Source organism: Eutrigla gurnardus, assembly GCF_963514095.1.
Source record: "Eutrigla gurnardus genome assembly, chromosome: 4".
NCBI classification, from domain to species: Eukaryota; Metazoa; Chordata; class Actinopteri; order Perciformes; family Triglidae; genus Eutrigla; species Eutrigla gurnardus.
Window position 1 is genome coordinate 15,734,382 of NC_139918.1, and position 27,090 is coordinate 15,761,471.

At 42.9% G+C, this 27,090-nt stretch overlaps 1 protein-coding gene across 11 annotated transcripts in view; it reads right to left on the bottom strand.

Annotated features, from left to right (window-relative positions):
• Nucleotides 1–27,090, bottom strand: part of adgrl2b.1 (adhesion G protein-coupled receptor L2b, tandem duplicate 1) — a 100,024-nt gene that overhangs the window by 4,297 nt on the left and 68,637 nt on the right. For 7 of the 11 annotated variants that reach the window (XM_084008246.1, XM_084008249.1, XM_084008253.1 and 4 more), the window contains 16 exons: nucleotides 25,426–25,722; nucleotides 24,170–24,270; nucleotides 22,530–22,715; nucleotides 21,123–21,161; nucleotides 17,623–17,806; nucleotides 15,895–16,017; nucleotides 14,389–14,594; nucleotides 13,708–13,881; nucleotides 12,253–12,462; nucleotides 10,829–11,049; nucleotides 9,994–10,060; nucleotides 7,263–7,354; nucleotides 5,747–5,915; nucleotides 4,752–4,880; nucleotides 2,698–2,794; nucleotides 1,514–1,639 (listed from right to left, as the gene is read on the bottom strand). In XM_084008246.1, the coding sequence (XP_083864372.1) occupies nucleotides 1,514–1,639; nucleotides 2,698–2,794; nucleotides 4,752–4,880; nucleotides 5,747–5,915; nucleotides 7,263–7,354; nucleotides 9,994–10,060; nucleotides 10,829–11,049; nucleotides 12,253–12,462; nucleotides 13,708–13,881; nucleotides 14,389–14,594; nucleotides 15,895–16,017; nucleotides 17,623–17,806; nucleotides 21,123–21,161; nucleotides 22,530–22,715; nucleotides 24,170–24,270; nucleotides 25,426–25,722 (2,421 nt within the window). The remainder of the gene's footprint in view (nucleotides 1–1,513; nucleotides 1,640–2,697; nucleotides 2,795–4,751; nucleotides 4,881–5,746; nucleotides 5,916–7,262; nucleotides 7,355–9,993; nucleotides 10,061–10,828; nucleotides 11,050–12,252; nucleotides 12,463–13,707; nucleotides 13,882–14,388; nucleotides 14,595–15,894; nucleotides 16,018–17,622; nucleotides 17,807–21,122; nucleotides 21,162–22,529; nucleotides 22,716–24,169; nucleotides 24,271–25,425; nucleotides 25,723–27,090) is intronic. The other 4 variants (XM_084008251.1, XM_084008248.1, XM_084008250.1 and 1 more) reach the window with 3 other exon arrangements.

Consider the following 27,090-nt stretch of genomic DNA (forward strand, 5'->3'; position numbering starts at 1 on the left):
CTGCCTGCTGCTGAGCTCACAGACAGAAAAAAAAAAAAAAAGTCTTTGATTTTCTTCAGACATTGTTTAGTCCCAACCCCGCTTCATTATCTGTGAGTGTGAAGTGCTCTCATTGTGCTGTAAGCGAGCTCGCAGCACAAAACAAGCCGGGGATGACTGCAGCGGGTTAAAGCTATACATTCCTGCGTATCCTCTCATTACACACTTTCGCCATACTGCTGTTTTTGTATATTCTCTTTTATCATCAAATGCCTGGGACTATCTGAGGGCTATGACTCTGCCCGCATTGCGTCATGAGCTCCGTTCTTTTTTCTCTTCTTCTTCTTTGATTTGGTTTCTTTTCCTCTGCCAGTGAGGAACTAGGTCATCGTAAACATTGACATGATTCAAATGATTGTAATTGGAAGTAAACTGAAGACAATCTAAACATGCCGTTAAAGATATCATGCGTGAATAAAGGGTAAAAGCATAAATGATCCAGACCAACGGGTCATATTCCCATACGCATGCTCAGTAGAGGAGGGAAGATCGCACTGATGTGAGTTATCTCGCATAGCATTAGAAACTCGCAGATAAGAACTACTGGAAATACAGAGGAGGTGTGAGTGAAGAAGAACTAACGGGAAAATTACAGTAATAATTCTCAATGCATGCGGTGTCAGACCCACAACCTCATGTTTCTGATCAATCTTATACACATAATGCATAGTGGATAATGTGAGATTGGGAGGATTTAACCAGAGGGACGCTCGCATGTTTGAAAGCTAAAAGCCTGCGCGGTCCGCCTGGCCGTGTCATCAAAGCAAGGAGAAGCTCAGAAAAACAACACACACAGAGGGACAGTGACTTCATTCTCTGCTGAGGCAGACATTAGTCCACTGTATCTTTGCATAGAAAACAGTTGTTTACTGTTATGTTAACGCTCTGACTATTATTACAGCACTTTAAAAGGAGAGAGTTAAAAGAGATTTGTTTAATCTGTACAAAATAATGTAGCGTAAAAACAATAATTCGCCTTTTTACGGGGAATTATCCGCTGGACCTGTAACGCCTTTAAGTCTCTGTTGGTTGCCTAGCAACTGTGAAGAGCCAAGAAATAGTCCAGCGCATGATCCCCTTTTGTAAACCAGCAAATTCTGGTTTTTGCATTTTTGTATGCATTGAACAAACGAGTACATATACATTTGTATGCTACATGGATGCTGGTTAGCAAATGTTGGTGATCCTTGCAAAAAGCCAGGCTAGTTGTTTCCCCCTGTGTCAAGACTTTATGCTAAGCTAAGCTAACTGGCTGCTAACTGTAGCCTCGCATTTAACAGACAAACATAAGCGTGACATTGATCGTCTCATCCTACTCTCCCCTTTAAAGCAATTATGTGTATTTTCCAGTCAAACTTTTGCCTTGAAACACACACACGCAAACACACACACACACGCAAACACACACACACACACACACACACACACAAAACACAAATCAATGCAAGAATAAAAGCGGAGGGTGGATGTGCACCTGGGGAGTGAAAGGCTGGTGGAGAGGGGGTGTTGCACACCACTGTTTCTGCCAGCAGGTTGTTATAAGGGTTAGTGTCGTGGGTTCGGAGGAGAGGATTAGTTAGCAGGTAGTTGCCAGTCATCCCTGAAATAACAGGAAGAGAGAGAGAGAGAGAGAAAGAGATAGAAAAAACAGTTGAGGAAAAAAAGGAGCTCGAGGTACTGTACTTCATGGTCTGCGGTGGAGCGCTGGGAAGCTGTCAACATAAACAAACACTGACATTCACTGTCCAAAATCTGATACAGCAAAAGATTTATGACCTGTCTTCTATTATGGCCACAAAGCAGCCATAGAGCGTGGGTCAAAACAGGACATTATCCAAACAGACTGACGTAACTGACAAACAGTATTATCACGACCAAGTGTTGACCAAAGCGCAGCGACACAATCAACTCCGATGTTTATGTGAAACAAGTCCATCTAAACAAACTCATCCAGTCGAGACACTAGACGAAACATATCTAAGTGGCCTGCCATGAATAATACAGTATCCCTATCATCCTGAGCGGGCTTGTGTAAATCCTCAAGAATGTAATAACTATCCTCAGTCATTTGGATGGATCGCTGAGAAACTTTGTTTGAAGAAAAAAAAAGAAAAAAAGAAAGAAAAAAGTTAAACTAATTCATAACTACAGCCAAAATCTGCGCTGGCACTGTCTGCAGCCTGAGGTGCTGGGATCTCTCCCAAAAGCTGCTCTGACCTCAGCCTGACTTTGCTCATCTCGTCCACCTCCACCTCCGTCCTGACAATCGCACAGATGAGTTGGGGAGGCTGCTGAGATTTTGAACTCGAGCCCTCATCAGTCACATTTTGTGCCGCACTTAACATCACACCTCTTTCTGTCTCTGTTCCTCGCCTTTCACATGATCCCAGCGAGCCGCAAAGCAAGGGGGGGAAAAATCCTGTGAACTTTGGTACACAGGCAGCATTTAACAGGTTTTTTTTTTTTTCCTCCATCGCTTAACACTAAGAGAAACGCAATGTTAAATCCTGTCTCATCTTCCTCTCTTCCAACCTGCCGCAGAGCCACGAAAGCTGCTTCCATTGAAGTGTTTATTGTGAATTCGGAGCTTCCTCACAAAGAAAAAATGCCGCATTTGTCTATTCTGGTGGTGTTGGGAGTAAAAGAATGGTTGCTTACCCTGGTTGAGGGTGGAGGTGCTGTTTATGTCTCCTGAGATGAAGGAGGACTCCGACTGTTTCCTCACAGTGTCGTTCCACATCCGCCTTATGCGACTCTGGTGTAGAGAGAAAGGCAGCCATTGATCAGGACTCAACATGGTGCCGTTGTTATTCAAGGCTCCTGGCCCTGAAGATTGAGGAACTACGTGGGTTTCGTGATGCAACACTTGTATACAAGACTCGGTTAACCCCCTGCTGATGATGTGGTCATGCTAAGGTGAGACAAAGCCTTGCATGTGTCATCGATCCAATAAGAACAGCTCTTTTTTTCCCTCCTCAGGATAGTTTAGAGTAGAAGCTGCTATCAAATTCCGGAAAGTGCTCTTAAGATAGATCAATAATTTCCCAATTTGGGATTAATAAAGTTTATTTGTCCGTCTAACTGTCTATTCATACATCCATGCATTTATCTATCTCACAAAGTCCCAATAGAAGAGAGACTGTGTGTCCTTTCAACATCTTTCTTTTTTTCCTCTAAAATCTCTCAGTTTCTTTCTATTCAAACAGGGTCATGGTAACAGGTATAAAAGAACATTTCACAAGAAGAAAAAAAATGAATATATTAAAGCTGCCTGTCTGAAAGCTACACAGTTCTCATATACTCATATATATATATACGTACATAATATATCTTAAAGAAATTTCTATTGACATGGTTTTGTATGAAAACATCAAGAATATCTTTGCTTTAAAATCCTTTACTAATATATATATATATATATATTTATATCCCAAGACCATTTCTCAATACTGTCCAACTTCAGGCTCTCAGCCTCAAGGCCATTTGTTCCTGCGGACATGAATCTTTAAAGACAGATCACAAATATATACTTTCCTTTTTAAAAAAAAAAGCTCAGTGGTGTTCTAAAAACTCTGGGCACTGTAGTTTTTTTTAACAAACATTGCTAAAATTGTTTTTGAACTATACACAGTCTAGTGAGTGTTAACTAGAGATGGGAATCACTCACGATACGATAATATTTAGCACACGATAACGATGAAATCACAATTCTGCGATACTCGATACATTGCAAAATAATCATCTACGATATATCATGATATCTGTGTGTCTGAGGAGAAAACAAAATACCAGTGAAAAGGCAAAAGCAGGAATTAATCGTACACTGTGTTTATTCACTGCATTGTGGTGTCAGTTTCAACAGAATTTGTCAACTGAGATTAAACAATGTATGACAAAGTGCAAAGTCTTAGCTTAGTCCCTCTTTAACACAAACACACACGGGCTGAACATGTCGACGTGTGCCATCTTTCCAAAATAGCCATAAACTGCCAGAAAGCAGAACAGTTCTGAAGTTGAATTAATATACAACAAATAACATGATGCAAAAATACAACTTTCAGTGCTTAACAAACATAAGCAGCGTCTATCAAGTAAACCTGAGTAAATGTCAGTGCCTACCAACTTGTTTTGTATAAAACTGGTTACATTTCAACACTTAGTATAACGTGTGGTATGTAAACCCATATTTGAGGATAAATAGAATGTAATGTGTCCACATTTCTATTTATCTCTGGGATTTGTTTTTCGGTGCTGTCCGACTCCGCCACGCCCCCTCTCTCAGTTGTCCTTTCACTTTCCGTACACTTTGCCCTCATTCATTTGATGAGCGCCCCCAAGAGGAGTCATGAAGTAGTGACTCTGGTGAGGCAAAATGGTAACAGCATGGAAATCAGTGCCTGCATATTTGTATTTTCACCGCTTTGATTATGTTGGATTGAAGCTAAATTAACTACAGTGCCCATCTTCTTTATATTAAAGTAACAACAATGGAGCTCTATGGCACCGTGGAAGAAGCTACATCATCATCAGATTGGCTACACATTTCCTTGTGTTTGACAATTAAAAACTAATGAATATTACTTATTGTTTAAAGAAAGAGAAAAATACATCACCAGTCCATTAAACAGGAAAACTGGCATACATGAAATCTGACGTGTATTTTTCTGAATCCTAACCCCCGATACATCCGACTCCCCGCGGGGTGAACGTACCTGCGTTGCAGACGAGTAGCGAGCCGTGGACCGAGACGTGGCTGTCTTGGCTGCACTGTGGGGGCCCTCCGACGGCAGAGCGCCGCAGCACTGGGACTGACGGAAACATTTGCTGTACTCTTTACGAACCTGCAGAGGAACAAATGATCAGGACAGAATGAGCACTCAGCCGGAGACACAACCCCTACGAGAGATGCAAATCCCTAATCTTTATCAAATGCCATGCAGCTGACAGCAGTTTAAATGCCATATCTGTATGGACAGGGATAATAACAAACACTGTGACAACATGTTGAAATGCAGTGTGACGTAAGTGTTGCTTAGTAAGAATGTATAAAAGACCATTAAATAAAATGAAATAAAAAAATGTTGAAATGTCGCAATATAAATATTTATAGATCCACACTTGGTAGTGCAATGGTTAGATATGGAAAGAAATAGGCGGTGTCATTTTTAAATTTCATGATAGCAAGGCTGCAACTAATGATGATTTTCATTATCAATTAATCCACGGACTATTTGAAGTGATCAATTAATTGTTTATAAAATGTCTTTTCTGTAGCCAAAGGCAATGTGACTTCTGCAAATGTCTTGTTTTGTCAGATCAAAGTAAGACAAAGAAAAGAGAAAATAATCACATGCCAGAAGCCTTTTTTTTTTGCTTGAAATGCGACTTTTATGATTAACTGATTATCAAATAAATAATTGCTGAATAATTCCCGTCAATTGACTACATGATTAACCAGCTCCATAATATTGTAGTTTAATCAGTCAATTAAGTTGATTTGTTTGGCCAATACAATTTCAGAATATAGTGAAAAATACCAGAATTTCTGAAGTGATGTATTTTTATCCAAAAGCCAAATAATATTAAATTGGAATATACATATTTAAGAAAAACATAAACAAATAAAAGCAGTAAATCTTCCTGTAACCTTTTCCAAATCATCAACTAAACAAGTAATCATTTCAGAAAAGCGAGGGAGAAATCGTACCTTTTTCTGGAGGAGGCAGTGGAAGATGAAGATGAACATGCCTTGCAGAGTGTTGAAGATGGTGAAGAGGTAAGCCATCACAACGGAGGATTCATCGAGGAAGAGCAAGCCAAAGGACCATGTGAGCCCCAACAGACAAAGGAGGGCAAACGCTCCCAACACCCAGGACCTGCGAAAGTAAAAGAGCGATATTAGCGAGTGAAACAGCAAAGTTGCATTTTTTCCATCTTTGCTTGGTTTGACATTTCTCTGCTGCTGGACGGAGGTTTGATTAAAAGAAAACACAAAACAAACAAAGAAGCAGAAGCTAGTTTGCTTTCAGACTTGTGGAGGTATGGCGTATAGGTGCTGATACAAAGATTACAATGTTTCCTTTGGACTTCTTTGGGGTTGTTGGCTAAAGATTATGCAAACACAGCAGGTTTTTTTTTCTTGGCGGCTTCCAGGAAAGCCAAGAGGAAACAAGATAACTTCACAGTCAGTCTCAATGACGGTGGCTATTCGTTATTGATACACAAGAGGAAAGCGAGCCATGGTGAGGAGGGAAGAAATGGAACAACATGTCACTGATGGAGGAGCCACAGAAAAAATTAAGTGATGGCTGATTAGACTTGACGCCAAGTTCTTGCTGCTTTTTAACAAGAATACATTTGTTTTGGTCTCAGTAATCACAAAAGTGCAACCAATTATTTCACGTCTTTTTGTCCCTTTTTTTTTTGAGATACCACATTTGACACAGAAACTAATTACATAGCAGATTTGAGGTAGACCCTAATTAATGACAGCTAATGAGTTTGGAAATGTTAAGATGAGGTGTGAAATCCACAATTGTGGGCTCTCTGTGTTCTACAAACAAACCTGAAATCCAATTCAATGCCTTTTTTGTTTGTTTTGGACCAAAATCATGGAGTGGGTGCCTTTAAACGAAGCACCCACAAAACACATGTTGGCCTGGCCTCAAACACATTATTGAACAAGAATCCAGGCACCGAAATGGACAAGGACCTGTCTTTTTATTGAGCAAATGCAGCCCACTTGAAGCAGAAAGATGAGGGAGGGGTTCGCTTTTCCCTCGTTTTTACCATCCATAAGCATGCGGTCCAATACGTCTTCTGAGGGAGCTTGTAAACCATGCCGGCAATAGGAGCAAGGAAGTACCAAAAGGTCAGAAATGCAGTTATGAAGAAATAAAAAGGGCAATATAACCCTGCGTAGTGCAAATAGTGAACCCATAAAATGGACTAAAAAGGCACCGTCTATATGGACCAAAATAAAATCTGAAAGGGTAAAATATTGGTTCAGTCTGGTTTAAGAGAAGAGGAAATCAAATAAACATATTGGTCAAATTCCAGGAGGGAGGCAAAAGCAGTAATGGTGCACATTACCACACACACACACACACACACACACACACACACACACACACACACACACACACACACACACACACACACACACACACACACAGCATCAAACCACAGACGGCCACCTCATCTGCCGGACTGACACCCCTCACCTGATACCCCCCAGCCTGGACGAGTCGGGTTTCATGGAGGTGGAGTGCTTCACCATCTTGAACATCGTCACCACCAGGAAGATGACATTGACCTGTCAAAACAAAAGTGTATCCTGGTTAACGGACTGCACTTAGAACGGCATCCAATTCCTGTTTTGCTGACAGCGAGTGGAGGAAGTACTCAGATCCTTTACTTCAGTACTAATACCACCCTGAATACAAATTCCCATCAAATGATTTTTTTTTTTTTTGGCGCTTTGAGAACCAAAAATTTGAGAAACACGTAGATCCATCATGTTGGAGAGAAGGCAGACATCCAAAACTAGGCAACCCATGAAAACTATGTTGGCTGATAAAAAGCATTACAGGTGAGAGGAAAATATATATTTTGGATTTTGGGGTGAACTGTCCCCTGCAACGTATTACATAAAATATCAATACTTACTATAGTATTATATCATGAGATCATTAATGAGTTACCAACACTGTAGTTGTTTATTTTATTTAAGGATGTAATTCCTGATTATTTCATTATGGATAATTTTATTCAATTAATCAACGATAAAATTTAAAAAACTGTGATAATCACAAATCACAATGTATAAATAGTATATAAATACTTAAAACCTCATATATATATATATATATATATATATATATATATATATATATATATATATATAATTATTAAAATAATGGAAAGGAAAAGCAGTTGGATAGTTCACTGTGAAATAACTGTAGTGGAGTAAAAAAGTAAAATTTTTCCCTCTGAAATGTTATGGTGTAGAAGTACAGCGTGGTGTGAAAAATGTTTTTCAAGAACCTCAAATCTGCACTTAAGTACAGCACTTGAGTAAATGTGTTTGTTACATTCCACCAATGGTTGCTACCTTCCCTGGTTGTCTTTCAAGTACTGGTTCATCCTTGGTGCATGGGGTTTTTGGCTCTAGTCAGCACCAAGACGAGCATACTTTCACTGGGAGGAATATAAAAAATTGAATGCCTCAGCACAGATCATAAAGTACATGGCCTTCCAAAGAGAAAAACAACAGTGAGAGGTAAACCCCCTTTGGTCTACTTCACACAGCCTGGCCTTTAACATAAGCTGCGTAGAAACTTTCTTGTCTCATTTGACGTTATAGTCAACACCAAAGTGCAAATTCTCATCAAATATAAGAAACATATATGTGATGGAGTCCACAGCCTTGATGTATCGTGCACAAAGCTCTAAAAAAAACACAGAAAGGAAAGAATGGAGCTCACTGCCATGTTTTAGAAAGATTTTTTTTACCGAAGCCAGGAAAAGCATTTAAGTGATTCAAGCCATACATCCACAGAGGTTTCCATGATTTCTGGATGACTCTCTGAGCACCAGAGGGCCCGTCGCCACCGGGGGAACGGGAGGCGGTGTGCTTCAATGTGGCCCGCTTCCATATTAAACCTTTGAAATGCACTTCTGTAAATATTCAAATGAAAAAACAAGTACATGTCCTGATTCTTCTCACTTTAAAGACTTCTAACTGCATTTTAAACGCGTGACCAATCCGTACGTGGTGGGAAGCAGACCTGATTTTCTATACATTCACAAATATGCAAAAAGCTCGTATTGTGAAACAAGGGGACATAAAAAAAGGGTCTTTACGTGGAAGAATGAGTGGAAAGCAGAAGGAAAGCAACAACAGCGGTGGATAAAGATGGAGGAAGTGTGGAAGGAGTGGCTAAGAAGACAGAAAGAGGCTTTTAGATCACAGTTAAGAGTAATGGCGAGTTTTGTCTCCCAGCCACTGGGGCCGATTTACGTCCGCATGAGTCGAGTGGCTGGAGATGCATTTAACACAGCCGCAAGTGATGACACAGATCCGATGAGACAGACGGCCGGACGGACAGGCGGAGAGGCACTCTGCAGAAAGCTGAGGCAAACTACATATGGACTCCCCTCTCCTGCCTGGTCTCTCAGGAGCCGTCCTCTACAATATTCAGGTCTCTCACTTCTCTGCCAAATACAGTGCTAAAAAACCAACGCCGCATACGCAGCACTTCTCCCAGTTTATGTTTTTTTTGCATGTCTTTACAGCCTATGGATGGATTTACATGTGTGTTACCATAGGCGCCTATATGGATACGCGGCGCTTGTGTTTGTTCAGGCCTGTGTGCATGCATCCCCCCCCCCCCGCCTGCATGCATTTGCGTGCGTGTGTGCACTGAGAACACCCAGCGCACCACATAAAATATTAAAAGGTGAAGATGGAGATGTCCGTGTGCTGGGATTGGCTGGGGACGTGTCATGATCCTCAGCAGGGCTATGAGCTGTGATAATGGTTGTCTGGCCAACCCACTCATTACTTCCATGTTCTCCCCCCCCCCTCCCCTCCCACCACCATCACCCTTGTTTTCCCACTGAGCAAATGACCTTCATGCCTGAGACGATTCCTCCCCTTGATTGCTGGAAGGGAGTATTCTCTAGATGTGCAGGCAAGGACCAAACAGCTCTGAGTTGTTGCTGCGCACCACTTCTGATTTCAGAGGATTTCATAGTTGAATGGACACTGATGTCCTCATGTCAGCTATAATGGGACCACTTTCCTTTCATGCAAATTGATCTGAGAAAGCAAGAGCTAAGAGGCTGCCAGCATAGAGGGGGAAGAATATCTATAAACTGTTTTCAAAGATTTTCTTTGAACGAAAAAATGGAAAAAAGTGATCACACACACGCACAAACATTACGACTCACCACGATTATGAAGGTTACAGGTCCGATGAAGCTCCAGATGAAATGGTTATCAACCCTCAGCCAGCATCTACAGGGTGCAAGAGGTGATATTAAGTTCATTAAATCATCTCACTGCCAAAACAAAAGTTATGTCTCATCGATCAGCAGAGTTGGCTCGGTGATACGACCCAGCGGCAGAAAAGAGACTCCTCTGACCACAGAGAGGAAAACCCGACCTTGAGGCAGCGTTGGCCCCGTGCCACGAGAGGTGCTGCAGTCTAAAAGGAAGCGCTTATTGGACTCATGACTTCACGGTCTACAAATGCGGGGCGGCTGACTCCATAAACATAAGACTGAACAGTAAACAATGTATCTTAGACGGTCCAAGAATGAATTGCAGCCCCGATCCGTGTTTATCACCAGGAAACCGAGATGAAGACTACGGCAATAAAATGGGCTTTTGAAAAAAAGCATTTACTTAAATTCCATAAATTAGAGGATTGCAGTCTTACAAATCAGAAAGCTTGCTGCTTGGATGAAGACCAGTGGAGAAGTGCATAAACTTTTAACTGACAAGGCCGGCAATTATCCACATGCAAAGAATAAAAAACCCAGCAAGCCAGTGCAGCTAGCCGGCGTATTCTTTAATGCTGCAGCTTTGCTCATAGCCTCTTGAAATTTACACCCTGTCACGGCTGTGACAGGGTGTAAATTTACCAGGGGGCAGAGGTGGACTACTCTTTGTGATATTACTATCATTAGCACATACATGCATGCTGATGGGGAGAAGGGATGACTAACTCTCCATATTTTTACCCCGTGAAAGAAGAATCCGGCACAAAGAGGTCACACTTACGCCCGCTGCGTGCCGTAGCTTCTGTAGTCGATGGCGGCCGAGATGCCCACCACCACGGCCGGGATGAGGTACCCAGACACGTAGTAGTACTTCCTGCGCGAGAACTCGCTCTCGAACACCTCGACCAGCATGAGGTACAGCTGCACGCCCTCCAGACACATCCAGGCGAAGGCAGCCAGGAAGCAGAAGTGGAGCGCGCCGGCAATGATGGAGCACACCAGCTGACAGGGAGACACAGGCAGGCATGACATTTAGCTGAATATGACTTTCCATGTAACTTATGACTGCTTTATGCTTTTTCTTGAGAGTTTAACATTTCAGTGATGGGTGACATTGGCCCAGTTCAGTTAGATTACAAAAGTCTATGGGATCAAGTAATGGCTCTGCTTCGAGCTGCTCCAATCAATACTTTTGATTGGATCAAATGACTATATGAAATGTGAAAGGGGTTGCTTGAGCCGTTTTAAGCATTCTCAGCTCAATATTTTTTTGCTGCAGCAGCAGGCAGCTGTTCCTTTGATAAACCTCCTGTGCTCTACCTGCCCGGAAAACACAGACAAACTTGGTTACTAGCCGGGGAACACAGCGGAGCATTTAGCCGCCAAAGAGCCAAAGATTTCCCTCAGGAGTTCTTAGAGACAAAACCGGAGCGAAAATGAGAGCGAGTATTAACCCGACATTTGTCAGGTGGACAGAAACATTGCTCCAAATGAATGCTAATGTTGCTCCGTATCTGCTGGATGTGTAAAGAAAAGGCTTTATAAGGTGATAAAATGACGATAGAGTAAAATTACAATATTTGTGTAGATTCATATTCAGTAAAAATGTAAGCGTTAGAGTTTAAATTGGAGAATGTATATGCGTCCCGTCCTAAATGGCACTGATTCCATATATGAGCTAAGCTAATATCACTAGCCAACAAACAACCTGCAATATAAGAGTTACAAACGCATCCATCAGTTGTTTTCATTCTTGGTAAGTAGAAAAGTAATAAATGTACAATTTCCCAAAAATCCACTGCTGCATCCATCGTTAAAATGCACATCGCGCAACCAAGCTTTGTTCAAAGCCCGAGAGTTTTATTTTCAGTTTTACTGAAGATCCCAAAGTGTCCAAAGATAGAAATGATGTCGGAGAAGTGTGTATGAAATCATCTATGCATAGAATATTTCTAGATTTCTATCTGATAACATGGCGCAGCCATAGAGAAAAAAAAACAAACAACCCCTAAAAAACATCATCCTGAGTTTGAATATTTCACTCAGAGCCAGCATCAAAGATCTGAAGTGTTGGAACAAACAGATAGGGAATAAATATACGGCATTTCACTGAGCTAACATTACAGCCAGTTTATAGCTAGTTGAGAGAGAAATGCATGTGTTTAGAGGTTAAAGGAACCCTCTGCGGTATCATTTCCAAGGTACCTTTGGTTCGGTCATGTTGATGCCCACAAGGTAGACCAGCTCGCCGATGAAGAGGTTGAGGCAGAGGTTTTTGTGGATGGTGTTGCGGTCGCTTTGCAGACCCCTGAAGAAGCAGAAGGTGAAGAGGCTGATGGCGAGGCAGACGAGAGACACGGCGATCCCCATGCGTGTGATGACGGTGAGAAGAAGCTCGTGGACGCTGCCCTCCCCCTGCAGAAAGCCAAACACCTCGTCTTAAAACAATCATGGTGGTCATTCCTCCTGTTCATACTGGTTATTAATAAAGTCCCCTATAATGCACTTTTAATGGAAGGGGAACAAATCCACACTTTCTATGAGTGAGACAGATCATGCAGACATCTTACAAAGATAGTCAATTTAGCACAAAATTCCTGTTGACAGCAATAAAAAGAGTGAATTTTGTCCCGAAAAGACAATAATCCACTTGACTTGAGCAACTCCAACTGTTGATGCCTCATAGAACCGTCAGAGAACCTATCCTTTATCCTAATCGGACCTGATGACATCGACGCTCAAACTGAACATGCTTTGACCACATTATCGGGGCCCCATCCTGCAGCAGCGACGTCAGTTTAAAAACCTGCCAAAAATGAACCACCACCACCACCACGTGATGTGACGTCCACATGTGGGTTCTCCTCTTTGAGGTCGAATCACGCTGCGTTTCAGAAAAGCTAAAACTGAGCATGTTTCAAGACGGCAACCGGGCAAATGTGAAAAATAGCAGACGTGAAAACATAAAATATCACTCAAGGACATGGTGGCCCTGAAGTGAGGCAGTTCCTCCTGTGATATTTGTAATTTTATTGAGGGCAGGAGTCGCAGTTGAGGTGATGTGCAGGGAATCGGTGTGAGACTAAACCTAGCCTCGGGGCTCTGGTTTCAAGCTGTGGTTAAGGTTGAGGTTAAGACAGATGACAGGGACAGAGTTCATGAAATGGGACGTATTATTAAACCAACCACAGACTTATCCTCCACATGTATTACTGGCTACAGGTCCACGCTACACATGCTATTTATCATGTAATTGGATTGTAATTGCATTTCGCGACCAAATGGATCCTACACCACTTCAAGAGGACTAGAAACATAAGTTAAAGCTGAGGTTACGCTGTTTCCCATGATTCTCAGGGACATATGCATGGAGGAATATTAGACACGGACCATAGGTAAAATATAATTACCTCTGATAATGGCACGGCACTTTCTATCCTGATCCACAATCTCGCTCTTTTAAAATGACAGCCCGCTTCCTTTCCCCCACCTCCTCCCCCTCCACCCTCACCTTCTCCTCCAGCAATAATCTAATTATCTCCACTGAAATGCCATTCTTGTTCTTGCCGTGTGTGCACAACTCTGTCAGCGAGACGGAGGAACAACTAACTGAGACAGAAAAACACCTCGCTCAAAAACCACAAGGACCGTGCCACTTACCACATTTCCCCGATGAGCCATGAGGATGGCGAAGTTGGTCAAGTGACTGCAGGAGCAAGTGGTGTGGCTCTTGTTGGTTTCCAGCAGCTTGCAGCCCTGAGTGGACCAGTATCCCATCATGCTCCGCTCCGAGTAATTCCAGAAGGAACAGTTGGGATTGTAGTAGTGCACCTTCTACAAAAAAAAAACAGAGACAAAGACGATTAAACATATATGAATATACGCTGCAATATGCATGATTGTACACAAACACACCTTGTATATTTCATATCTCTAGCTGTTAGAAGATGGCAGTGTGCCTGATGTGTAGACTGTGCTCATGGGTTTTATTTTTTACCAACTAGTCTCTGTGCAATTAAAAGCTCTTAACATTCAAAGGATTGTTGGAAGGGAAGGGATGAAGTAACAAAGGAAGCTTAACATGTTGAGATGTGAGAATGGTAGCTTTAGCATTTTCCAAACACAGAAGGAGATTGACTTGCTTCCCTAACACCACCCGTGACACGCTTGCATAATATAGACGCTTTTCTCTTTACGCCGCTCGTTTTTTTTTTTTCCTGCAACAATGATCCATCAAAGCGCTGCATTCGCCCTTCACTACAAGAGCCCTTGCAGCTGTTTCAGTATTTTAGCAGCCTGGCTCTGTAGTGTGGTCTGGGTGAGTCTCAGGAGGGAGCTTACATCCAGGTGCTCCAGCGTGAAGATGACGGGGTCGGCTACAAACACACGGCTGGACTCCTTGGTGATAGAGGCTGACAGGATGTGGGAGTTGACGGTGAGGGAGAGGTTGCGTTTGTTCAGGTCCCCCATTCCCCTCAGTGTGGCGTTCTCGGTGCTGAGGAACTGACCCAGGTGTTTGTAGAGCACAAACACCAGCTTGGCCACACCTGCAATTGGCAGTAATACAATCAGGAGACGTACGAATGGAACAGAAACAAGGGAATTGCAAATTATTTCTTTCGTGAAAAGAGATGTGTTAGTTCATACGTCAATGTATCAAACCTTAAAGGAACAGTTCCACATATACTTTCTTGAGTTAGATGCAAAGCTCCATAACGCTCTCTGATGCTTTTTATTTTAGAACTTAATTAATATATTCCCAAAAATGTCAAACTATTCCTCCTGGGCTGCGGGTGTAAAAGCTGTTTTTCCACCAGAGGCCACAGGGGGCAGCATTGAGGTACTGCAACAACTACATTCTAAATCTCTGCTAGCTCTGCTTTACATATTGCGTGTGTAATTTTATTGTTAAAACTAGATTTTCAGACAAATATTCCTAGTTTGACAATTTGGGAAAGCAACCAGCGGGGACCACAGGAAGACACTGAAATGGAAATGTTTGTCAAGAAATAGTCACTCAAATAACACGTAACTCAACTTAACTCCACAACTTGTTCTTTTGGCATTTCTCTTTTGACATTTCTTTGTGTGCCATTTTCTCATCTAACTCTCGGTAAGAAAGTTAATAAGTGTGTTTCCCAAACTTATCCTTAAAAAGTATCTGTGATGTGACCGCCCTCATCTTCGTTGCACGAAAGCCCCTTTCCCACTGGACAAAAAGCCCACTAACACCCACTAACATCTGGTTTTGTCTTCACTGGGAAAGGTTACAATTGGCATTCATTCCCGGGACAAACGACTTAAGAGCAGTGCAGGGATGATGTGTATTATTTGTAAGCCAAACCTGGAAGTTAGCATAGCGCTGGTTCCCTTGACAAGAAGCCAATGGGTTTTTGGATTATTGCAGGAAAAAACGCTCTGTGGCAAAGGCAAGTTAATGATACTTACATGCAAAATAGTCTTCACAAATTAACACCCATTTCATGAGTTTTGAGGCGTGAATGAAATCGGCAGAATTAACGTTGGGCTACGAAGGCTCATTTAGACACTTGTTTTTCTAAACACCTCTAAAAGCCTGAACATTTCTCACGAGGGATACCTACTAACATGTTTTATGACATAGAACAAAAAGTTAAAATATCAGGCATCTAACCAAAAACCCACTCAAAGAACCTGTTGGCTGCGAGCATGGGAACCAGGTATGCAAAAACTAATTTCTGGGTTGAAGGGCTCCAAAAACCTGCACATGCGCTAATTTAGGCGGGGAAAAGGTACGAGTAAAATATATTTTTGAAACAACCCCCGAAAAACTGAAAATGAACCATGATTAAACATATTTTTTCTCACCATTTTTGCTGTTGACTTTGACCGTGTTGGAGGAGAGCTGAAGAGACGCTCCACCCTTGCTGGTCTGAGGAAACCTGAAGTCTTGCACCTGACCATCTGTGCTCAACACGTACACATCCAGCACTGAGAGACGGTCGGAGGTGAGGAGAATGGGAAAGAGATAGAAAGAGAGAGACGTATTACTCCCTGATAACATCTCAAAAGCAGTACAGGGTGTTTAATAGAGCTCCGCTCTAAGGCCCGGCAGGGTATGTGTAAAGACTCTCGGTTCATTGTACTAGTAACAGAATCTAATCTTATTGCCAAGACCCCGTAGAGTGTCATTTATTTAAAAAAAAAAAAAACCCAAACATGTCACTAAGCTGTTGTGAAAGCCTCGCAGGCAAGAGTAAAAGAAAAAATAACAAGGGCGGTGATAGAGGATGAGCAAATGCGAGCATGCAGCCTATTGCAGCATGAATGTCAAATATTCATAGGATCAAAAATATCATTGAGCTTTTACTTTTTACTTTTTCTATCCCCTGTGGGTTCAGATAACTCTGGGCTCGATGAGCAAATCTCTGAAAATCCTCCAAATTCCAGCAGCCCCTCTCTCTCCGGTATGCCAGCTGCCGGGTGGTGCTCCCTTTGATGTGTGAAATTACTGAAGGGTCAGGAGGACACACGTATCAGCACACTCCCTCCCATCAGAAACGGCCTCACTTCCTCAGATAGATGGCTTCTGACAGTCGGAGATGAGGAATTGTTCTCCGGTTGCAATCTCCTTCCGTCTAGCTTGTAGTTTGTAGCTTGTAGCTCTCTGTCCCTTCACCCTCGTCTAGCCCCATGGCTCGCCCAGAGGTGCCGTTTTTTTTCTTCTTTTTTTTTTTTTTCGTTTCGACAAACGGCTAATTAGGAGCAAAAATCATTTTCACATTTTGTCCAACTCTTCAAGGTAGGTCAGGTACGTTTTCTTGTGTGTTTCTTCACAAGGCTGTTTTATTTTTCTCCTCTGGAATAGTATCTCTAATGCGAAGATAAGCAAGAGCCTGACGAGCTCATAAAAAAAAACTGCCTGAATGCAGTGATTAAGGGGCCAATATCCACCATATTACACAATGTATTAATCAGTGCTTTTGGTAGACAGAGCAACTAGTCCTTATCAGCTTAGCTAACTACCACTTAATGGGAAAGGCTCAGAGAGAACAGATAGAGTGCTGTATGAATGGAACAATGCCATTCAATTGCTTTCTTTGTTTTCCCCCAGAGGTCTGCACAGTTCATCTTGCCAGCACACACTCAACGAGGTGACTTTACTATGCAAGAAAAAGATTAAGAATCAATGAGGTATAAGACAAAAACGGTGAGTGGGAGACCATAACCATAGCAACAAGAGCCATGAGTAGAAATATGACAGTTCATTGCACAAAGCTGACTTAAATGAACGAGATCATGTTGCTAAAAAAAACTGCCTGGGACGACATGTTTGCTTCTTTTTGTTGTTGTTGTTGGACAAATCATTTAATGCAACATCAGCAAGATGAGACCCTTTTTTAAAATCATATTCTGCTTGGGGAATAGCAAGAAAAAAAAATTCCCCCCCTAAAGACAATTTTACAACTCAGTGTGAACACTTTTAGAGATAGACGGTGCACAGTGGGAAGAGAAAAACACCAACATCGTAAATTGTGACTGACAGATGTGAGCATGTAGTTCTGTCTGTTTTATTGATATCGGAGAGGAACTTACTGATATTCTCTGCAGGCACTTTTACAATCGCCGGTTCAATCAGGTTTTCTGCAAGTACAAACGCCCCTTCCTCCAGGGTGTCGAGTAGCATTGTGGCGGCGTGCGTCTGCTCCGTAGAATTCATGTCTTTCCAAGATTTCAGAGCTTCCGGCCTGAGGAGGTTGTCAACAGTGTCCACAATTGCCTGTATCCATGGAGACAAGTGAAATGTCAGCTTGCTGTTTCCTCCCATTATAACTTTAGTTTAATAACAAAGAGGGGGGACTGGGCAGCAAATGATAAAAAGGGCATGCATGGCCAACAGTGACAGCAGCACCAACAACTGACACTGAAATATCAAAATCAGTCTGACTAAAGGGTTTATGGAAGTCAAGGCTATCTAACATAATAATGATCATAAATAAAATCCAGTTTGCTTTATTTAAAATTCTGTTAAATTAAAGGAAGCTTCTTTTGGAGCAATTTCTTTTTTGAATAATGCAAAACTGCTTTAGGGGGAAGAGGAAATACAAACCAAATGTTTTTTGTGTTCACTGGATGAAGCTGTAAACAATAGTTCTTTCTCAATTTCTGGGTTCAAGCAAGTATTTTTCAAGAAGAACAATTACCACCATGAAGAATAGTCCTATTCCACTAACTGGCTCTGCCCATATTGGCCCCGAACACCATTCTCCTGGAAGAAAGTGGGCATTATCTCTGAAATCCATGTGCAGAGTGGCAGTTTGAGCCAAGACGGGATAACATTTCTGATTGTTTTCAATGGCAATCCTTTCATTTCCTGCTTTCTGATAAGCAGTAAGTAAGCAAAACATTCCACCAAACTCACACAAGTATCATATGTTGATAAAACAAGAGTTTCCTTTGACCTTGGGAGAGTTCACGACTCCTGTCTCACACAACCAACCACAATGTTGACAGTTGTACAAAGGGATTCAGAATCGAGCTCAAGCCTCTGTGTGATAAATCAGAGTGACAATTTAACCATAGGTGCCATTAACCACAGCAAGGCCCACCACCAGAACGGTAATTAACAACAAGCCCCTGCTCACTGTACCAATTAGTCACAGCTGTGATTATCCAAAACACTAATTGACCACGGACAGGATTATCCGTTCGCCTGGAATAACAAGAGAGGGGATCAACCGAAGTCTGCACCAATATATGATTAACCGCAACATTTAACCACTGAGCTCATATTAACCACAGCGATGATGACTGTATCCAGACACAGGGCTCTCAGCGTGTCTTTATATCTCAGCCTGAGCACAGAAATCAATCTCTGTGGCCCTGACCTTGCAGGCAACTGGAAGCTCGTGAGCTGTGACTATGATGGGAGTTAAGTCCCTCTATGTGTGTGTGTGTGTGTGTGTGTGTGCAGGAGAGAGAGAGCAGTGGCCATTACAGGGTCGCAGCCATTACAACCAGACAGACACTAAATGGTCTCCACCCCCCCCTGGTGAGCCATCCTCAAAGGACTCATGAAATCCAAAATGGAGAATAAAAAGTCGCCTGTCTCTAATTTGTGTAGCAAAAAAAGAAAAGAAAAAAGAATCCATGTTCGGACTGAATTCTGCTTAATTCTCGCCTGGTTGGCGGTCAATTTACAAATCACAAGGGTACTAGCAGAGAAGTCCCGTAGAGCGGTGCGGGGATGACGTGATTTTGGAAGCCGATCGCGGATGTTATCATCGCAGTGGTTCCCTCCACAAAGAGTGAATGGGATTTCTCCACTAGATCTGGGACTATTACAGATAATAAGCACTGTGGCAAACACCAGTTTCTGATATATATATATGTATATGCTTTGTTCAGCAAGATAGTCTGAACAAACAAACAGCAATTTTATGAATTATGAAGCGTGAAGGCAATCGCCAGAAATAAAAAGCTAACGTAAGCTGTAAAGATACACAAAGGGACTGTAGAGGTGGGCCGAGTCTTCATGATATGCAGTGTTGTCGTCTCATTTAGCCACTTATTTTAGGCATTTCTGGATTCAGGTCTCACTCCTGCACCACTCTATAGCTCACTCTGGCTGGGGAAATGAAACGAGCACGGCAACCAGGCGAGCCAACAGCATCGAAGACGCAACAACAAGCCAGCAGTCTTACTAACACCTCCCTGACTGCTGAGGCTGCACTCACTGTGTGCACAGCAGTGCTTTCAGCTAAATGCTAACATCTGCACGCTACCATGCTCACAACTACAATAGCGTTTTTGCATATCCATCCATCCAGCTATCCATTTGCAAAGTCCAGATTGCGATGCAAAATCAATGGAGAACTCCTCTCTTTAAAACTCCTCCATCTTTAAAAGCACAAATGTCAACCTCGTGGTGGCGCTACAGGAAAAGTCAGGGGATCGCCAAAGTCATTAAAATTCACCCTCCGGCCATGATACATGTCTGTTCAAGATTTCATGACAATCCATCCAACAGTTGTTGAGATAATCGAGCCTGGACCAAAGTATTATACTGATAGCATTAGCCGATATGAGCGCTGATTGATTTTTATTTGGGGTTTAACAAACAACAGACTCACAAACATCCTTGGATGTTTTAGTCAACCCCGAGGTTAGTGCATGAAAGAGTAATGCAACACACATTTCCAAGATGGACCTGGGTGTTAAGACCCATCCATAGAGCCACAGGCACTTCTAAATTAGCTGAGAGAAACGAACCCCCACTTTTCTCTCACAGTAAAACAAGACCTCAAGTAAGAACAACTCAAATTTACAGGGAGCCCCCATGAGTCGCTGAAAAATACAAAATCTGTTCATTTGTATTATGCCAGGCAAAGGCATCTCCTCCCCAGTGTTTACACCATGCCCTTGTCTTTCAGCAGAACCTACCCGAGGAAATACACTCAAGACGGCAGAGGAAAAGCAAAAAACGTCTGGGGGGAACACCGACAAATCAGAATGGAACACAAACATATTAATGGGCTCAGAAATTAATCTCACAGATAAAACAAGACTGCGACGGGAGAAGAAACTTTCTTTCTGTTTTTTTTTTTTGCTAAGGGGACAAGGGAGACTAGGAATTGTACAATGTAAGCAAGTGAAAATTGAGCACACTGGCACTTTGATCACACTTCTGGCTGACAGGGAGGTGCAATTACAACCGTGGGAAGGCAATTATTCACACAATGTATGAAGAGCCGACAAGAGAGACGGAGGGAGAGAAAGAGTGGGGGGAGGAAGGAAAAGGAGGAGAGGGAGAGGAATGAAAGAAAGATGTAGAAGCGATAGCACACACAGAGGCAGGGAAAGCGGGACAAAGAGTGATATTGACGGTGGCATCCTTGGACGGACAGAATGACGGGAGGACAGACAGCTGAGTCAGACGAGGGAGCAGCCACATCTTGTACGAGCAGCAGGTCATCAGGCACACACTGTAACAAGACAATCAAGGACGTGGAGACACACGGTGCTGCATGCTGCTGTTCAGGTGTCAGGGAACGGGATACGAAAGCAACACAGAAAGCCTGCAGTAGTAGTTATACCTTCATGTACGCCCTGCATGTCTTCTCTCTTTTTTGAAGCTTTTTCCCAAACAACAAGAGGATCAAACACAAAAAAACAGATAGTAGAAAGAGGTGGTAAGAACACAGGAAGCATTAAACCATGCCTGTTTTGCCATAAATCACATAATTAAGGAAAAGAAGAAAAGGCACAGGTATATAAACTGCAACCTTGAGATGATCCGACAGCTCTAAATGCTATCTGGGGGATGGGGGGGATTCTAAATACGAACATGGACCAGGTAATAGTGAGGGGAAGAGATGAAAAATGTACTGTGGTGTTGAGGCGAAAAATGCTGAGACTGGGTTCTGACGCTGCCCATTAGTGATGCTTTACAATAAACCGAGGAGATAAACAATGTGGGATGAGGTCATTTGTATTTCATAGCATGGAGAAAAATATAGAACTTTTTTTTCCCTCCAACCCTTTGTTGATGTCTTGGCATTAAATAAGTCGGCGTCTTCCTACCTACCTAATTGAGTCCGACTGCGGCTTTCACACGGGATCGGAAAACAAAGAGATAAAATGTTCTTTGTATCCAGATTGCATCACAAAGCTGCAGAAACACACAGGGGAGTGTTGCTTCGAACGAGTCAAGGTTGCTGCCATGGACACAGTAGGAGAACTTCAAAATGACCATAGCGGTGTTTTAGCTGCCCGGATACCAGTCATTTGTGTGGGCTTTTCATTAAAGACAATACAGCTCGCAAAACCACCAGCTTGGTCCTTTAGCTCCCGTCATTGTTGCTCTTCACACGCCAATCACACGTCGTCGTCGTGGCTGTGATGTGCAACTCGGTGAGAAACCTGCGCGTTCTTCTTTTCAATTGTGTAATAGCAATGTTGTTGTCTTGAACATAAAGGCACAAACAACAGGCGTCGTAACCTTTTACATTTGTTCACGTAGCAACGGCTGTCTAATAAGTCTGAATAACAATGTCATTTTTTTTCCCCAACTGTCACTCATCTCTGCATGGGACTGCCTGCAGCTGGGAGATGTGGGCACGTCTCTTGGGCCTACTCTCTTCTTGACGAGCGCCTGCAGAAGCAGTTTCACATTTGTCAGCAATGAAGAGTTTTTCTTTGTGTTGGTAGGGGGGCTCGTGGCCATTAGCTCCTTTAAGAGCTGCCAGGTGAGCCTGTGTATCCAAAGCCGGTAATTACAGGGGGCTGTGGAGGAATGAGCTCCCCCTCAGGGTCCGACCTGCCTCCCTAATACCCCCCTCACCTGACATCGTGCGGGACCATTAACGCGTGTGAGTGCACTCGCGGGTTTCGCGTTCGTCTTGAATTGGCGCGTGCCTTGCTAATGAATGTCCTGAGTCTTGCTGACACAGAGTCGGGGGCAAAAAAAGGGGAGGACACGGTTTACAGGAATTTCACACTACCTTGTTGAAGCTGCGTCCAGCTGAGTCCTTCTCGCTGGGGCGGAGCTCCTGCAGCTGAGCATCCAGGATATCCACAAGCTGCTCCATCAGGCGCACCGAAGAGCTGACGTCTCCGGCGAACACTGGGCCCTGTGTGTGGCGTGCCAGCTCATTGGCTAAATTAGCAGCATTTTCACCACTTCGAATCTAAAAAAAAACCCAACAACAAACAATGAGGAAAACGGGGATTGCCAGTGAAGCTGAAATAATGTATCCCACGTACACCTCCGAGTTATCATCCCTCGCGACGTTGTTTGTTCAGAAAGAAAGGAAGTAATTGCGTGCAGAATGAATAAAAAAGGATTGCAGGAGTATAATAGCATAACTGTAACAAGCTGAGGAAAATAAAAACACACCAGCACAGTGAGACGCTGTCAGTGTTTGCAGTCTGATCTGTGATCAGTGTGTCCCAGCAGTTATTTGGATTATTATGCGATAAAGTGTCTTTTTTAGGCACACCCATCCTCCCCCATCACACTTTAAACCAGTTTCATAGTACATACTCATCTTACACAGTACATACTAAATATATATATTCTCATGGTGCGATGCTTTTGCTGTTGGTATACGCAAAATCAATTCACTTTTCCACTTTCCACTAAGACCTTGGAACTGTACTGCCAATTAATTCCACAAACAGAAAGCGAATGCAGCGTTGATGTCATATCAGACGAGCAATAATAATTACAAATGACTGACTGGTAACAACATGCGTACCATTCAGATTCCAAGGTGTAATTCACGATCAGATATATCAGACATGTCTGACAGCTGGGATATCTCCCACTTGGCAAAAGGAACTACAGAAGTGTCAACAGTTGGCACAGTGGCTACGAAACCAGCGTTGGCATTTACATCTAACAAAAAATAAAATTAATATTAATGCTAATGCAATCAACTCAGCCAAGTATACACATGTTGTATAAAAATTTAAAAAATAAATAAAAATATCGAGCTTGCATTAGTGATGGTGTCATCATCTTGGAATCCAAATCAAGCATTTTTAAATTTGAATTAATTAGAATAAAAAAATCACAAAAAATGTTGGATATTTTGCCATGGATGCAGCATAAATCTATTATCTAAGATTTTCCTTCTTTAAGATCATTCTGAAGACGTATCTTCACCATCCACAATGTATTTGAATGTTTTTAATTTGCTGCATGTGCAAGATCTCTTCCTTATAATGCAATCTGTTGTGTGTTTGCGTTGCATTACGGCCCCTTTCAGGCAACTGGAATGGTTATCTGCGCGTCTCCATTAGATTTCTGCGTGACTGTTGAACATCAAAGCAGGAGAGTGAGTGAAGAAAAGGAGCTCGGGCTCTTTGATTCTCAGAAACTGAGTGCAGAATTTGACATTTACTCCTGGTAGCTCATTTCTTTCTGCTCCCACAATATATTTTAGATACACTTGAAAAAATAAAGAAAAAAAGTCAACACATTATCATGATATCTACCCATGACTTCTCTCTGCCTGTGCAAGAAGAATAAAGTAAGCGAGCGCACGGATCGAAAACGTCCACCAGAATTAGATTTTAGGCGTGTGACATGTTTTGTTTGTGCTCCTGTATTTTTGTAATTGACACATTCCCGTTTTACCTTTTGTGCCACTTGAGTCACCCAGTGGGAGGTGCAGTTGCTGAGGTCTGGCCCTTTGGAGCACCAGGTCCCTGCCACGGTGCAGAGGAAGGAGGCGATGCCTGCAGAACCACAGAATAAACATAACAGTTGGAGAGAGGCCAAAGCCTTGCTCAGATACAGTTGCTCCCGCTGATCCCTCTTTCACACAGACTCTCTGGTGCAAGAAACTAACTGTTCGGCAGGAACAACTATACTTCCACACAATTTGAAAGGCTGCAAGCTGCAAACTAAAACATCAGGTTGTTACACGGCTTGGACAAAACTGACAGAAAAAAAAAAAAACACATTGGACACGGGTTTGTTATCGCCTGTAAACATTTCACAATTGTAAACATTGTTTATGATATGGACGTCTAAACAAGAAATACTAATGAATGCCACTTCACTGACAACAGCAACAACATACTGGAGTAATCCAAGACTCGCTCCCTTTTCACCCCCACAGTCAAAACATTGTCTCTTTTTCGCTTTCATCCTCCAATAGCCGTGTTTTATATGCTGACAGCTCTGTCAGTATCTGTGATGAGGCGTTAAGGTAACTTGTGAGAGTGTCATTGTCAACAGATCTGGTATAAGAGCACGATGTTCCCCTTGCTGCTGACTCGCTAAACTTCCAGAACATTTGATTGTGGATAAATAACTTATTAAAACGCAGCCTGAATGTAATTAAGGAAATAACCAGACTTTCTATTTCATAACTTTCCAAATTGTGTCCATCATCTTCATTACTTTCTCTCTGTTTGGGGATAAATGGGCAACAGCATGTTTTGTCTCTTTCTCCATGCACTGTCATTGCAAAACCAAATGGGTTTTTAAATTACATACAAACAGGAGCAATATTACCATTTTCGGGGGGGAAGTAAACAACTCTAATCATGCTATATTATGGTTTTAAATTTGACATGCCCTCGAGCTGAAATGTCACACACTCAGTAGATGGAGGTGAAGATGGAAAATAGCACATAAACGGACTAAATAAGCACAAATAAAGTGACAGGGCCATTTAAATAGATTTTCTCAAGATCCTTGATGCCTTGTTCCTGAACATTTGTATTCTGAAAGTGTGATTCTGTGGCTCTTTTTGAAACGCTTGATTGCTAATTGAGAAAGATAGTGTATCCCTGTTTATCTGGATGGATGGATGGATGGATGGATAGATGGATAGATGGATAGATGGATAGATGGATAGATGGATGGATGGTTAGTAGTCCTACCTCTAGTCCCTTTGGGGCAGGGCCTCTCCACACTGTTCCCGGTGTGGGTCTGGGGCCAGTCGATGGCCCTCCTCCTGGTCTCTTCACAGAAGCGTCTGGGTGTTGGTGGCAGCTCGGGGACGGTGGGTTCTGCCGTACCCGTGCCACGGTTGTCCTCGAACGGGTCCCTGCCATCTCTGGGATCGGCCCCCGCTGCAGTGGTGTCGCCCTGCCCCTTGATGGTGGACACCGCCGTGGTGGTGACCACCGTGGTCTTAGGTATGGATGGCGAGGCGGAGAAAGCGTCGCTGGTTGGCACTGGAGAGGAAGAAGAGTGAAGCCGTTAGAGCCAGAGTCATAAATGTCCTTACCTTGAACTCCCATCGTTTCTAGCTGTGGGGGGAAATGCGACTGTTTGGAGTCCTGTGGCTTGTTGGTATTGCCAGAGTTACTGCTGCCCATAATTCCTCGAAATAAAAAGCTTCATGCAGCTTTAACTCGTAACTCCACCTCTTTGCTGCTCCTTCACCAAACAAAAATCAAGGCAAACCTGCCAACGCGACGCATCTATCACTCGCTATTTTTAGTTTACTTATGCCCATAAATAAGACAGGCAGCCGTGGCGGGGCATCCTTTGACGAAGCAGTGATTTCCTCCCAACTGAGTCACTACCTTGGGCTGATTAAATGTCAACACCGAAGACAAAGCCTGTCTGCATTTCCACTTTTTTTTCTGCCTAGTTCATCTTTCTCACTTTGATAAAGCCGGTTCAAGGAAGGAGAACTGCACCGCTCCGAGCCAAAAACATACATCAGCAATAATGCAATTCCACTGTACTCAATCCACGCCTCCTCTGCGCAGCGAATCTATGTGTGAATGTGCACGTGTGTGCACGTGTGCAAGCGTGCGCTTGTGTTTGCCCCGTTTGCTCAGGTGTGTCACTGTTTGAAAACCACTGCGTGTGCACAGACGGATAGCCGCTGCAGAGAGCCTGGAGATAACTAGGAAACGAGAGCAGAAATAGGAAATCTATAAATTGTATACAGTATGAATAGCCAGTATAAAAAAAAGACACAGTGACGGTTTGTGTGTACGTGTATGTGTCTACATGGATGTACTACCCACCCGTATGAATGATCATACATTTTCTACCCACAACCACCGGATCACATTTACTGATAAAAGCAGCTTCCCACAATGAGGTCTGCCGAAAAGGCACTATAGCATTGTCTTCACGTTCCCCGGGCGCTTCTGGGAAAATGCAATATCATGCTATCCGACACTCCATCATCAGACACATATCTCCATTTCCTGCGAGAGAATGACGTGACAAAGCCCACATTTCACGTTTCACACTAATCAACCAGTCGGGAATCTTTACTTTTTCATTCCAGTGAAATATGAGTTTATTACAAAGCTGATATCTGCTTTTGGGTTCGGGAGGCCACGGCAGCTTGGGGACAGCGTTCTCACGATGGTTACTACAAGAAAATAACACCCTCCCTCCCCCCTACAGTGTTGGCCGAGTTTGACATTTCACTCAATGACCTTTTCCCCTGGCAGGAGCCCTGGCTAATTACTGTATACCCATCCAGTCATTGTGTGTCTGTCAGCATCACATTCCCAGGTTGGCCGTGCCGGCGTATTCGCGAATGTTACAGCTGACATGTGCGGTTAACGCGCGCA